Source organism: Cervus canadensis, chromosome 7 (assembly GCF_019320065.1).
Source record: "Cervus canadensis isolate Bull #8, Minnesota chromosome 7, ASM1932006v1, whole genome shotgun sequence".
Lineage (NCBI taxonomy): Eukaryota > Metazoa > Chordata > Mammalia > Artiodactyla > Cervidae > Cervus > Cervus canadensis.
Window position 1 is genome coordinate 94406346 of NC_057392.1, and position 14695 is coordinate 94421040.

The following is a 14695-nucleotide window of genomic DNA, read 5'->3' on the forward strand; positions in this document are numbered from 1 at the left end:
AATTCCATGGACAGAGGAGCCTAGCAGGCTATAGTCCATGGGTCACAAAAGAGCTGGACACAACTTAGTGACTAAACAACAACAAACAATTCTGTGTACTCTAGTAAAGAGAAATGTATACTCTATGTTGCAAAATTCATTCAAATAAATAAAAAATGTTAAAATCTAAAATGTAAGGTATGAGGTTTATGAATCACATTATAAACTATCTATGAAGTAGAATGTTAACAACTCAAATGCTAAATGATATGAATATTCAGTGTATATTATTTAATGAAAAAAGTAGGATATAAGTATATTATAATGCTAATTATGTACCTCGAAGGAATTTAAACCAAAATATTAATGGTGGATCTTGGAGAATTGAAATTATACATTTTTCCCTTTTGTATTTCTATATTTTTCTGTATTGAGTATAAATGAATGAAAAAATACAAAGGAAAATAAAGTAAGGTGAAATTAGTTGCTGTTCTCTAAGGGAAACAAATTCATATTATATTCAAGTTTATTATTTTGGTGTATTAAGAGTAGTCAAATAATCATACTTAATCCCTTAGAAGTTGCCTGTTACTGCTATTAAACCAGCCTAATCATATTTGTGTTTCATTTTCATCCTAGGACTACATGTATTTTGAACTCTGGTCATAAAAGTCAGCCTGAAAAATCATGCCAGATATTACTGGCATTAAGTTTTGCCAGTCCTCATCAAAATTAAACAACTTGTACTTAGAATATATAATAAAGTTTTATTTCACTAAAATTATTTGTATGATTTTTTCTACATAATAGGACATACAGCATTTAATTTTCTACATAATGAACCACACCAAAAATTTAGGAACTTAAAAATTATCATTGAAAACAAAAATAAACAAATGGAACCTAATCAAACTTATAAGCTTTTGTACAGTAAAGGAAACCCATCAACAAAATGAAAGACAACCTACAGACTGGAAGAAATATTTGCAAACGATATAATCAACAAGGACTTAATTTCCAAAATATACAAATAGCTCATACAACTCAATAACAAAAAAGCAAACAACCCAGTCAAAAAATGGGCAGAAGACTTAAGGGGCATTTCTCTAAAGGAGACATAGAGATGGCCAATAGACACATGAAAAAATGCTTAGTATCATTAATTAATAGAGAAATGCAAATCAAAATTACAATGATGTATCATCTCACATGAGTCAGAATGGCCATCATCAAATGACAAATAGGGTGTGGAGAAAAGGGAACCCTCTTACACTGTTAGTGGGAATATAAATTAGTGCAGCCACTATAGCAAACAGTGTGGAGGCTCCTTAAAAAACTAAAAAGAGCATTGCCATATGATCCTGCAAAGCCACTCCTGGGCACATATTTAGAGAATACTCTGAATTCATAAAGATCCATGCACCCCAATGTTAAAGCAGCACTGTTTACAATAGCCAAGACATGGAGAAAACCTAAATGTCCAATTACAGATGAATGGATAAACAAGATGCTCTACATATACACAATAGAGTACTATTCAGCCATAAAAACAATGGAATAATGCCATTTGCAGCAATATACATGAACATAGAGAAACATACTAAGTAAGCTAGATAGAGGAATGACAAATGGCATATGATATCACTTACAAGTGTAAACTAAATAGAAAATGATACAAATGAAGTTATTTACAAAATAGAAATAGACCCACAGACACAGAAGAAAAACTTGTGGTTACCAAAGGGGAAAGGGACATAGGGATAAATTAGGAGTTTGGGATTACCATATACACATATACCATTTTATATAAAATAGGCAACCAACAAGGATTTACTCTACAGCACGGGGATTTATATATGTATAACTGAATCAATCTGTCTTATACCTGATGGTAACACAACATTATGAATCAACTATTCAGACAGGGCTTAGGGACTAGACAACAAAAATATACTTCAATGAAAACAAAAGATCATTGTATTTAGCTGAGGATTCTGCTGTATAATTTCTCCTTATCAAGACCTGGATCATTCATGCATGTGCAGTCACTTAACAGATTGACTGGGGACTGTCTCATCCCAGATGGTCTCATTCATATGTCTGGCTGTTGCCTAAGTTAGTAGGGGCATCAGGCCACATAGTTTTCATCATCTAGAAGGCTAGCCAAAACTTTTACACATGATGACTACATTGGAAAAGCAGCAGGAAAGCAAGCTCAAATGTTCACACCCAAACCTCTGTTTCTATTATACCTACTAATGTCCCTTAGCCAAAGCAAGTCAAATAGCCAAGTCCAGATTCAAGAAGTGGAAAAATAGACTCTACTTCTTTATGGGAAATGCTGAAAAATACTGTGGCTTTTTTATTCTCCCCTTCTACCATTTTTTATTCTCCCCTTCTACCCTGTCCACCCTCCGGTTATAATTATTTCATTCTCCCCATATGCAAAGTATTCTCAACCTTCCCAGAACTTCTAAAATTCTCTTTCATTTACAGCATCAGGTTCAAGTCCAGTATCATGTGATTTGCATCATTTGTGAATGCAAGCAGGGGTACCTGGATGTAGTTCCTCTTGATTCAGAGACGTCAAAACTAAAAAGACACACCAAACAATAGTGCTGTGTTATGCGCTGTGCTCAGTCATGTCCGACTCCATGGACTGTGCGCCAAGGTGGAAATAACTACAGTAAGCAAACGGAACTGATCGACAGCAATGTTAGGACTCAGATGGACATGTGCTGCCAGCTCCCCTTACTCTAGGAACAGAGAGTGTTCTGCCCTCGAGCTGCGCTCTCGCCCACTGTTCTCTGTAGCTATGCCCTCGGGGGTCTGGGCTCTGCCTTCTGCGACATTTTCCTTTTCTAAGTGAAATGGCTGTGTTTTTAACTGAATAGTTTTGTCGCCCTTTTCCTACTTATAGAAAGTTGGAGATAGAAGTCTTTTAATTTTAAACTGTCTCAGTCTCTTTTAAGACTATGTCAATATAACTCTCTTAAAAACTGTGTGGCTTTCCATGTATCAGATTTAGCTCACTATATTAGAAAAAGCTACATTCAGTCTTCTTTTCAGGACGGGCTTCTATCTCTGAATTTACTAATAGCTAGTCTAGTTTCTTTATATGTAGCTGGGTTCTAAAAGCAACCAGAGGACACAACCTTATGCATAAGCACTTTTCAAGCCTCTGCTTACGTCATTTGCAAATGTCCCATCGGCTAACTCAGGTCACATGTCTAAATCCACATTCAGTGGACTTTTAAAGAGATCCCATTCCTTGATTTGAGGCACTGTGAAATATTGTGAATGTGTTTTTCACAATCCACCACATTATTTAATGGGTGATTTTTCTTGATTTGAGTGTGCCATAGATTGAATTTTTCTGTCCCTCCCAACTGATATTTTGAAACTTAATCTCCAATGTGATAATATTTGGAGGTGGGACCTGTAGAAGTGATTCATTCATGAGAATGGAGCCTGCATGAATGGGATTGGGGCCCCCTCAGGGAGCTCCCTTGCCCTTTCACCATGTGAAGGTATTGCACAAGAGTGTAGTTCAGGAAGGGGATCCTCATCAGACACTTAATCTGCCAGCATCTTGATCTTGAACTTTCCAGATTTCAGAACTGTGAGAAATAAATTTCTGTTGTTTATAAGCCACTCAGTCTATGGCATTCTGTTATAGCAGCCTAAACCGACTAAGTCAGTGTTACCTAAAAAATAGTCTTTTTTTTTTTCTTTTTCTTTTCCCACTTTTGGATATTTATTGAAGAAAACAAAAACACTAACTTGTAGGAGACAGGAAGAATAGAAGAAAAGCAGGCCCCGGCATGTGCCGCAGAAGAAATTTATAATTATTGATAAACTGGATGCTTCAAGGCGTGAGACTCAGGGAATAAGTCCAGAGGGAACAGTTCATAATCTGGAAAACAAGATATGATCCTGGGGTTGGAAAACTGACCCCAGGCTGTTTCCCAACTGGTATCTCAGAGTCACATGTTTTACATATCTGAAGGAAAATCTATAGATAAGAATATTAGTCTTAGTTACTAACCTGTTATTGATTACTATTTCTTGATTACTTAATGGTTAGTGATCACTGTGTTCTCTGGCCCTGAAGGCCACGTGAGTTATAGCTTAACTCCCCGCATGTTCTTTCCTTCACGGCTGAGAGTATAATAAAGCTGGCCTAGATTCAGTTTCGGCACCCTCACCTTGGAGCGGTGTTGGTCCCCGGATCCTCGCCTTTCACTGAACTCATGTGTCTCATTCATTCTCCCGCCGCACCACGCTTTCAGAAACCTGCTTGTTGAACCCGACTTGACACTAACTGGAAAAGATACATGCACCCCGACGCCCACTGTGGTGGTGTTCAGTCGCTCAGTCATGCCCAGCTCTTTGTGGCCCCGTGGGCTGCAGCACTCCTGGATTCCCTGTCCTTCACCATCTCCCAGAGCTTGCTCAAACTCATGTCCATTCAATCAGTGATCCCATTCCAACCATCTTGCCCTCGGTCGTCCCCTTCTCCCTCTGCCTTCAATCTTTCCCAGCATCAGGATCTCTCCTAATGAGTCAACTCTTCACGTCAGGTGGCCAAAGTATTGGAGCTTCAGCTTCAGCATCAGTATGTTCATTGAGGTGAATATGATTTCTGGTGTCCCTTTATCAGAAGTTAGTCAAGGTTTTTTTCTCCTACTCCTGTGTTTCAGGGGTACGTCTTGAAGAAGTCAATGGGTAAACTGCTGCATATTTCTAAGATTCAAACTCATAAATTTCTTTGGGTGCACAGGCTAATTTTCCCCAGGTAGTGTTAATGGAAAGTCAGGTCTGGCTGCTCAACACTTGAAAGTGAATAGTCCAGAGGCAAGGCTGGTCAAAAGTTTGCTTTACTTTGCATACCAGCAGCTGTTGGAGAGGGTCCACATGTCCAAAGGCCCACTCCCTGCTGACAATTGAGGACAAGAATTTTTAAATGGGGAGTTTCCGGGGTGCATAGGAAAAAGGAAGGGACTCCAGACAGAAACAGCAGTCAGCTCTGACAGTCATCTTGAAATTGGTCATGTGATTCTCTGACCAGCATCATCCTGATTGTTTTAAATACAGTTAATATTCAGGCCCAGGATCACTTTTTTTCCAGTTTCTCTGAGGCCAGGTCTTGGAATTGTGCCTTATGCCAAGGACAGTCTGGTCTTCCTGCAGTTAACTTCTTCTGTCAGGTAGGGTTTTTAGTTTCTACAAAACAGCTCAAAGCATATGGCTCAGAACATTATTTACAGTCTTTGTAGAGGAACTAAAGGTCCTCAACTTTGCTTAATGACTAAATATAATTATTTTATCCTGTTTGATTTCTTTTCCTTTGTTTATGGATTTTCTCACTTCTTAGACTAAATTTATTCTTTAACTAAAGTTTTTCTACAGACAAAAGGCAGGCTGAGGACACTGGGGGCAGAGGGAGGAAGGACTGTAAGGTCCTGCTCTGTTTCAGCAGTAAGTGAAAGAGTCAAGTACCTCTGAGAGTCAGGACAGTGGAAGCAGACAAGAGAAAAAGTAGAAAGATTCTCTAAGAATAATGCAAATTTATCTGATGTTTGTGCACATATGAGAAAAAGGTTTTGATGAAAACTCTTCAGGTGAACATGCATATTATCTGTAAATACATCGATGAGGCCCATGGCACACAAAAGAGAAACTCTTACAGGAATCTCTTTGCAGGAATGAGTCAGTGGTGCTGTCCATGTGCCAACCTATTAGCCCAAAACTCAGTCCAGCAGCCATCACTGGACTGAAGAACAGGCTCAACCACCTTCAAGATGACTTTAGTCAAATGGTGTACCACACACCCAGGTCCTTCAATAATGGTTTTGTACTGGCAATCTTGACCTCTTTACCAATCTTCAATTTAGGCATTTACAGTCATATTTCCACCATGATAATATGGAGAAATCTACCTGAAAGTTGGTGAAATGATAATGAGATTCAAGCCTATTAAACATTTTTTTTTTTTGTATAAATGAGAGAAAACTTTAAAAAAAAGGGCTCCTTGAGACCTAGAATAATTCTTAGGTATAAGGTCAATTGCTCCGTGAGTCATGTGCATGCTCATTCACTTTGGTCATGTCCAACTCTTTGTGAACCCACGGACTGTAAACCACTAGTCTCCTCTATCCATGGGATTCTCATGAAAGAATACTGGAGTGGATTGCTCTCCTCCAGGGTATCTTCCAGACCCAGAGGTTGAACCTGTGCCTCCTGCAGCTCCTGCATTGAAGGCAGAATTTTTCAAAAATTTATTTTTTTAATTGAAGGATAATTGTTTTACAGAATTTTGTTGTTTTCTGCCATACATCAACATGAGTCAGCCATAAGTATGCATATGTCACCTCCCTCTTGAACCTCCCCACCCCACCCTTGTAGGTTGATACAGAGCCCCTGTCTGAGATCCCTGAATCACAAAGCAGATTACCATTGGCTATCGATTTTACAAGACCCAGAAAAAAGGAGCAATGATCCCACAAGAGACTGAACCAGACTTGCCTGTGAGTGTCCAGGAGTCTCCAGTGGAGGTGTAGGTTGGTGCTAGCCTACTGCAGGGTAGGGAGCACTGAGTGTACCAGTACAAGCATGGGGTCTTTAGAAGGAGCTCACCATAATCTTCATTACCTCCACCATAGTTCAGTTCAGCTCAGCCACTCAGTCATGTCTAACTCTGTGACCCCATGAACCGCAGCACACCAGACCTCCCTGTCCATCACCAACTCCTGGGGTTTACTCAAACTCATGTCCATCGAGTCACTGATGCCATCCAGCAATCTCATCCTCTGTTGTCCCCTTCTCCTCCTGTCCCCAATCCCACCAGGCAGGAGGGTCTTTTCCAATGAGTCAACTCTTCACATCAGGTGGCCAGAGTATTGGACTTTCAGCTGCAGCATCAGTCCTTCCAATGAACACGCAGGACTGATCTCCATTAGGATGGACTGGTTGGATCTCCATGCAGCTCAAGGGACTCTCAAGAGTCTTCTCCAACACCACAGTTCAAAAGCGTCAATTTTTCGGCGCTCAGCTTTCTTCACAGTCCAACTCTCACAACCATACATGACCACTGGAAAAACCATAGCCTTGACTAGATGGACCTTTGTTGGCAAAGTAATGTCTCTGCTTTTTAATATGCTGTCTAGCTTGCTCATAACTTTCCCTCCAAGGAGTAAGTGTCTTTTAATTTAATGGCTGCAATCACCATCTGCAGTGATTTTGGAGGCCCCCCCCCAAAAAAAAAGTCTGACGCTGTTTCCACTGTTTCCCCATCTATTTCTCATGATGTGATGGGACCAGATGCCATGATCTTAGTTTTCTGAATGTTGAGCTTTAAGCCAACTTTTTCACTCTCCTCCTTCACTTTCATCAAGAGGCTTTTTAGTTCTTTGTTCGCTTTCTGCCATAAGGGTGGTGTCATCTGCATATCTGAGGTTATTGATATTTCTCCCAGCAATCTTGATTCCAGCTTGTGCTTCTTGCAGCCCAGCATTTCTCATGATGTACTCTGCATATAAGTTAAATAAGCAGGGTGACAATATGCAGGCTTGACGTACTCCTTTTCCTATTTGGAACCAGTCTGTTGGTCCATGTCCAGTTCTAACTGTTGCTTCCTGACCTGCATGTAGATTTCTCAAGAGGCAGGTCAGGTGGTCTGGTATGCCCACCTCTTTCAGAATTTTCCACAGTTTATTGTGATCCACACAATCAAAGGCTTTGGCATACTCAATAAAGCAGAAATAGATGTTTTTCTGGAACTCTTGCTTTTTCGATGATCCAGCGGATGTTTGCAATTTGATCTCTGTTTCCTCTGCCTTTTCTAAAGCCAGCTTGAACATCTGGAAGTTCACGGTTCATGTATGGTTTAAGTCCGGCTTGAAGAATTTTGAGCATTACTTTGCTAGCGTGTGACATGAGTGCAATTGTGCGGTAGTTTGAGCATTCTTTGGCATTGCTTTCTTTGGGATTGGAATGAAAATTGACCTTTTCCAGTCCTGTGGCCACTGCTGAGTTTTCCAGATTTGCTGGCATATTGAGTGTGGCACTTTCACAGCATCAGCTTTCAGGATTTGAAATAGCTCAACTGGAATTCCATCACCTCCACTAGCTTTGTTCCTGGTGATGCTTTCTAAGGCCCACTTGACTTCACATTCCAGGATGTCTGGCTCTAGGTGAGTGATCACACCATCGTGATTATCTGGGTCGTGAAGATGTTTTTTGTACAGTTCTTCTGTGTATTCTTGCCACCTCTTCTTAATATCTTCTATTTCTGTTAGGTCCATACCATTTCTGTCCTTTATCGAGCCTAATCTTGCATGAAATGTTCCCTTGGTGTCTCTAATTTTCTTGAAGAGATCTCTAGTCTTTCCCATTCTGTTGTTTTCCTCTTTTTCTTTGCATTGATTGCTGAGGAAGGCTTTCTTATCTCTCCTGGCTATTCTTTGGAACTCTGCATTCAAATGGGAATATCTTTCCTTTTCTCCTTTGCTTTTTGCTTCTCTTCTTTTCACAGCTATTTATAAGGCCTCCTGAGACAGCCATTCTGCCTTTTTGCATTTCTTTTTTATGGGGATGGTCTTGATCCCTGTCTCCTGTACAATGGCATGAACCTCTGCCCATAGTTCATCAGGTACTCTGTCTAACAGATCTAGTCCCTTAAATCTATTTCTCATTTCCACTGTATAATCATAAGGGATTTGATTTAGGTCATACCTGAATGGTTTAGTGGTTTTCTCCACTTTCTTCAATTTAAGTCTGAATTTGGCAATAAAGAGTTCATGATCTGAGCCACAGTCAGCTCCCAGTCTTGTTTTTGCTGACTGTATAGAGCTTCTCCATCTTTGGCTGCAAAGAATATAATCAATCTGATTTCAGTGTTGACCATCTGATGATGTCCATGTGTAGAGTCTTCTCTTGTGTTGTTGGAAGAGGGTGTTTGCTATGACCAGTGCATTCTCTTGGCAAAAGTCTATTATCCTTTCCCTGCTTCATTCCATTCTCCATGACCAAATTTGCCTGTTACTCCAGGTGTTTCTTGACTTTCTACTTTTGCATTCCAGTCCCCTATAATGAAAAGGACATATTTTTTTGGATGTTAGTTCTAGAAGGTCTTGTAGGTCTTCATAGAACCATTCAACTTCAGCTTCTTCTGCATTACTTGTTGGGGCATAGGCTTGGATTACCGTGATATTGAATGGTTTGCCTTGGAAACTAACAGAGATCATTCTGTCATTTTTGAGATTGCATCCAAGCACTGCATTTCGGACTCTTATTGACCATGATGGCTAGTCCATTTCTTCTAAGGGATTCCTGCCCACAGTAGTAGATATAATGCTCATCTGAGTTAAATTCACCCATTCCAATCCATTTTAGTTTGCTGATTCCTAGAATGTCAATGTTTATTCTTGCCATCTCCTCTTTGACCACTTCCAATTTGCCTTGATTCATGGACCTAAAATTCCAGGTTCCTATGCAGTATTGCTCTTTACAGCATCAGATGTTGCTTCTATCACCAGTTACATCCACAACTAGGTATTGTTTTTGCTCTGGCTCCATCCCTTCATTCTTTCTGGAGTTATTTCTCCACTGATCTCTAGTAGCATATTGGGTGCCTTCCAACCTGGGTACTTCCTCTTTCAGTACCCTATCATTTTGCCTTTTCATACTGTTCATGGGGTTCTCAAGGCAAGAATACCGAAGTGGTTTGCCATTCCCTTCTCCAGTGGACCACATTCTGTCAGACCTCTCCACCATGACCTGTCCATCTTGGGTGGCCCCACAGAGCATGGCTTAGTTTCACTGAGTTAGACAAGGCTGTGGTCCTGTGATCAGATTGGCTAGTTTTCTGTGGTTATGGTTTTAGTGTGTCTGCCCTCTGATGCCCTCTCACAACACCTACCGTCTTACTTAGGTTTCTCTTACCTTGGACATGGGGTATCTCTTCACGGCTGCTCCAGCAAAGCGCAGCTGCTGTTCCTTACCTTGGACAAGGGGTATCTCATCACGGCCGCCCCTCCGACCTTGAATGTGGAGTAGCGAGTAGCTCCTCTCGGCCCTCCTGCACCCGCTCATCCGCTGCTCCTTTGGCCCCAGGTAAAAAACAGGGAGGAAACACAGCTGCACCCATCAATAGAAAACTGGATTAAAGATTTACTGAGCATGGTCCCATCCATCAGAACAAGACCCAGTTTCCCCCTCAGTCAGTCTCTCCCAACAGGAAGCTTCCATAAGCCTATTATCCTTCTCCATCAGAGGGCAGACAGGGTGTGGAGAAAAGGGAACCCTCTTACATTGTTAGTGGGAATGCAAACTAGTAGAGCCACTATGTAGAACACTGTGGAGATTCCTTAAAAAACTGGAAATAGAACTACCATATGACCCAGTAACCCCAGTGCTGAGCATACACACCAAGGAAACCAGAATTGAAAGAGATACGTGTACCCCAATGTTCATTGAAGCACTGTTTATAATGGCCAGGACATGGAAGCAACCTAGATGTCCATCAGCAGATGAATGGATACGAAAGCTGTGGTACATATATACAATGGAATATTACCCAGCCAATGAGGTGGATGAAACTGGAGCCTATTATACAGAGTGAAATAAGCCAGAAAGAAAAACACCAATACAGTATATTAATGCATATATATGGAATTTAGAAAGATGGTAATGATAACCCTATATGCAAGACAGCAATACAGACACAGATGTGTAGAACAGTCCTTTGGATTCTGTGGGAGAAGGCGAGGGTGGGATGATTTGAGAGAATAGCATTGAAACATGTATATTATCATATGTGAAACAGATCGCCAGTCCAGATTTGAGCATGAGACAGGGTGCTCAGGGCTGGTGCACTGGGATGACCCAGAAGGATGTGATGGGGAGGGAGGTGGGATCAGGATGGGGAACATATGTACACCCGTGGCTGATTCATGTCAAGGTATGGCAAAACCACTACAATATTGTAAAGTAATTAGCCTCCAATTAAAATAATTAATCTTTTATTTATTAAAATTTTTTTATAAAATAAAATAATTTAAAAAATACATATATGTGGAGTCTAGAAAAATGGTACAGATGAATCTATTTGCAAAGCAGAAATAGAGACAGATGTAGAGAACAAATGTGTGGAGACCAAGGTGCTAAAGGAGGGAGGGGAAATCAGAAGACTGGGACTGACACATGCACACTGTTATGTCTAAAACAGACAACTCATGAGAACGCAGGGAAGTCTACTCAGCGCCCTGTGGTGAGCTAAATGGGGAGAAATCCAGAAGGAGGGCTGTGTGTACACGCGCGGCCGGCTCACTCTGCTGTGCAGCAGAAACTGACACAGCATGGTGAAGCGACCACGTTCCAGGAAGCATTGCTAAAAGAACCTACGATGAGTGAGACTGGCCTGTCTGCAAAGGTTTCCTAAGTGGTTACACTAGTTCATTTCAGCAGAATCTGAATGTTTAAGAAAGGAGATGAAAACAGAGATGTTAAGGAATGTGCTTAACATCACACAGTAAAATAGGAAGGAAAAAAAAAACCAAAAAGATTTGTTGAGATATTTTCTGAAAGCAGGACCTGTTACATAATCTGCATAAAAATGAAGTGCCACTTATTCAAATGCCACTGAACTTTCAAGATGGCAATAGCAGCACATTAATCCGAGCACAGCTCCCAGGTCCATGAAGCCAGCCATGACCAGAGGATAGTATCACCGTATACATTGAAGCAAGTTAAATCTTTCTTATTTGGCCTAGACTGTAAATCATTATCTTTTAACTATAGCAAATATAGGTCTGAATCCTACCTCCATCACATATTACCAACTGAATGTTGGAAAAGTTATGAAATTTTCCATTTCCTCACTGAAATGTGGCCATGTTAATTAAAATTTCCACTGCAAGTTCTATACATACATGTTCTATACATACAATACTACACATAAATTTGCACATGTGAATTTTCTTCTGGTGAATTTACAAATAATTAAACATGTATCACTTGTGGCTCATCTGGTAAAGAATATGCCTGCAATGTGGGATACCTGGGTTTGATCCTTGGGTTGGGAAGATCGCCTGGAGGAGGGAAAGGCTACCCACTCCAGTGTTCTGGCTTGGAGAATTCCATGGACTGAATAGTCCATGGGGTCGCAAAGAGTCAGACATGACTGGGTGACTTTCACTTTCAGATATATTATAAAAATTGTGCAAAGCAGTGGTTTTATAATATTGCTATGTTAGTTTTATAAACATAATTATGTTAAGCTGACACAGTCCTTTAATTACTTTTTAAAAAAAATTCCTTCTCCATTAATGATATCCCTCATCTCAGTTGTAAGGTATCAATCACATAAGTTCACCATAAAGATCATTTTAAGATAAGATTTTTAGACATTTAAATAAAAGTTATATATTGAGGTTTAAGAACATAATATCATGTGCATTATATAATCTGTATATTATATTCTCCATTGTAATATTTCAACACTACTTTGGGGTATTCACAGATAAATTCATTTAATTTACATTGAGTTTAACAATTAAAAAAATCATTTACTAAAGCAGTTAGCATCTTGGCATAAAAATACATAGATGAACAGAACAGAACAGAGAGACCGAAAATAAACCTAAATAGATAAGGTCAATAATTTACAAAGAACACAAGGAAAGAACGACTGTTCTTTCAGTAACTGCTGTTGGGAAAACTAGACAGCCACATGCAATAGAATGAAACTGGACTACTATCTGAAACCACACACAAAAATTAACTCAAGATGGACTGGAATGTAAAGCCTGAAACTATAAAACTCCTATTAGAAAACATAAGCAGTAAGCTCTCTGTCATCAGTCCAGGTGATGATTTTTGTATTTGACACCAAAAAGCAAAGGCAACAAAACCAAAGGTCAACAAGTGGGACTACATCAAACTAAAAGGCTTCTGTGCTGCACTATGCTAAGTCACTTCAGTCGTGTCTGACTCTTTGCGACCCTATGGACTGTAGCCTTCCAGTCTCCTCTGTCCCAGGGATTCTCTGGGCAAGAGAGCTTGGGTTGCCATACTCTCCTCCAGGGGATATTCCTGACCCAGGGATTAAACCCACATCTCCTACAGCTCCTGCGTTGTAGGCGGATTCTTCACCTCTGAGCCACCAGGGAACAGCAAAGCAAATTTCAAAAAAAAATTAAAATGCAATGTAATGAATGGGAGAAAATATTTGCAATTCATATATCCAATAAAGAGTTAATATCCAAAACATATAAAGAACTCATACAACTCAATAGTAAAAAAACAAGCAATCCATTTTAAAAATTGACAAAGGATCTGAATAGGCATCTTTCCAAAGGCATGAAGATGATCAATAAGCACATGACAAGATGCCTAACATCACTATCATCAAGGAAATATAAATCAAAACCACAATGAGATATCACCTCACACCTGCTAAAATGACTATTATGAACAAAACACAAGAAGTGACAGGTACTTCTGAGAGGGTACCAGGCAGGAAGGCCAGGGGTCTCCAAACGGAGGAAAGAGGCTGCAAGTGCCAGACATTTTTATCTCTCTTAAGCAGCAGGAGGAAACAAGCTAGCAATACTTTTTTTCCTTCTCTATTCAAATTTAAAAGGAGGTTTCTCTTAAAATACTGTATTGCCATGACACCTGGTTTCACCTGAAGCTAATTGTTCTCAAACCTTGAGTTAACCAATACATTTTTCTTACGGAAATGTTTGTCTTAAGCTATGTCAATGTACCCCAAACTCTGTCTTCATGTTCTGACAAATGGCTCAGAACCTACTTGACAAACCAGTATGTTATACTCAGATATTGTTCCCCTAATCTATGTAAATGAAACCATTTGTATGGTAATCTGCCCTTCTACAAGATTCAAGTCAATCGTTTTATGGCCTGGGATGAATTATCTGGTGCCATTCTGAGTTTTAAGACATTCCTTTCTTTACATTAACAGACTGTGAGTGACTATATAACATCCAGCTGAAGACTAGCAGGCGGGTACTCTCTGCCCCCTTCTGATGCCTATGTCAGAAGCTTCCTCTATCTCCTTTACACTTTAATAAAACTTTACTACACAAAAGCTCTCAGCGATCCAGCCTTGTCTCTGGCCCCGGATTGAATTCGTCTCCTCCGGAGGCCAAGAATCCGGGTGTCTGACCATTCAGCAACAACCGTTCACTTGCAAGGATATGGAGAAAAAGGAACTCTTGTGCACTGTTGGTCGGAATGTAAATTGATGCAGCCACTATGGAAAACAGTATGAAAGTTCCTCAAAACTTAAAAATAGAACTACCATATGACCTAGCAATCCACTTCTGAGCATTTATAAAAAGAACAGGAAAACACTAATTTAAAAAGATACAGGTACACTTATTTTCACTGTAATGTTACTTACCCTAGCCAAGATATGGAACTGTTAGGTAGTTAGAGTAGGGAAAAGGAGTCCAGAATGGCGGTGGCTGAAAGACATGGAAGGGAAAAGCCTGAAAAAATAGAACAAAGGAACGTCCGAGGACCAGAGTGAAAACCTCAGGTAAAACAAACAGCACTCCTGGCTGGCCCAATTTACATAGGACAGGCCCAGGGAGACAGAAACATATAAAAAGAGGAGCCAAAGCTCTCTTCTCTCTCTCTCTCTCCCATGCAATGGAGTGCCCTTCTCTTCGCGTCTTTGGATCCACAT

At 40.2% G+C, this 14695-nt stretch overlaps 1 protein-coding gene across 1 annotated transcript in view; it reads left to right on the forward strand.

The window, feature by feature from the left end:
- Positions 1-755, forward strand: part of LOC122445208 (phospholipid scramblase 1-like) — a 40625-nt gene extending 39870 nt beyond the window's left edge. Inside the window, exon 8 of the mRNA XM_043474162.1 lies at positions 619-755. Within this exon, the coding sequence (XP_043330097.1) occupies positions 619-715 (97 nt within the window). The 3' untranslated portion in view covers positions 716-755. The remainder of the gene's footprint in view (positions 1-618) is intronic.
- Positions 756-14695: the final 13940 nt, after the last annotated feature.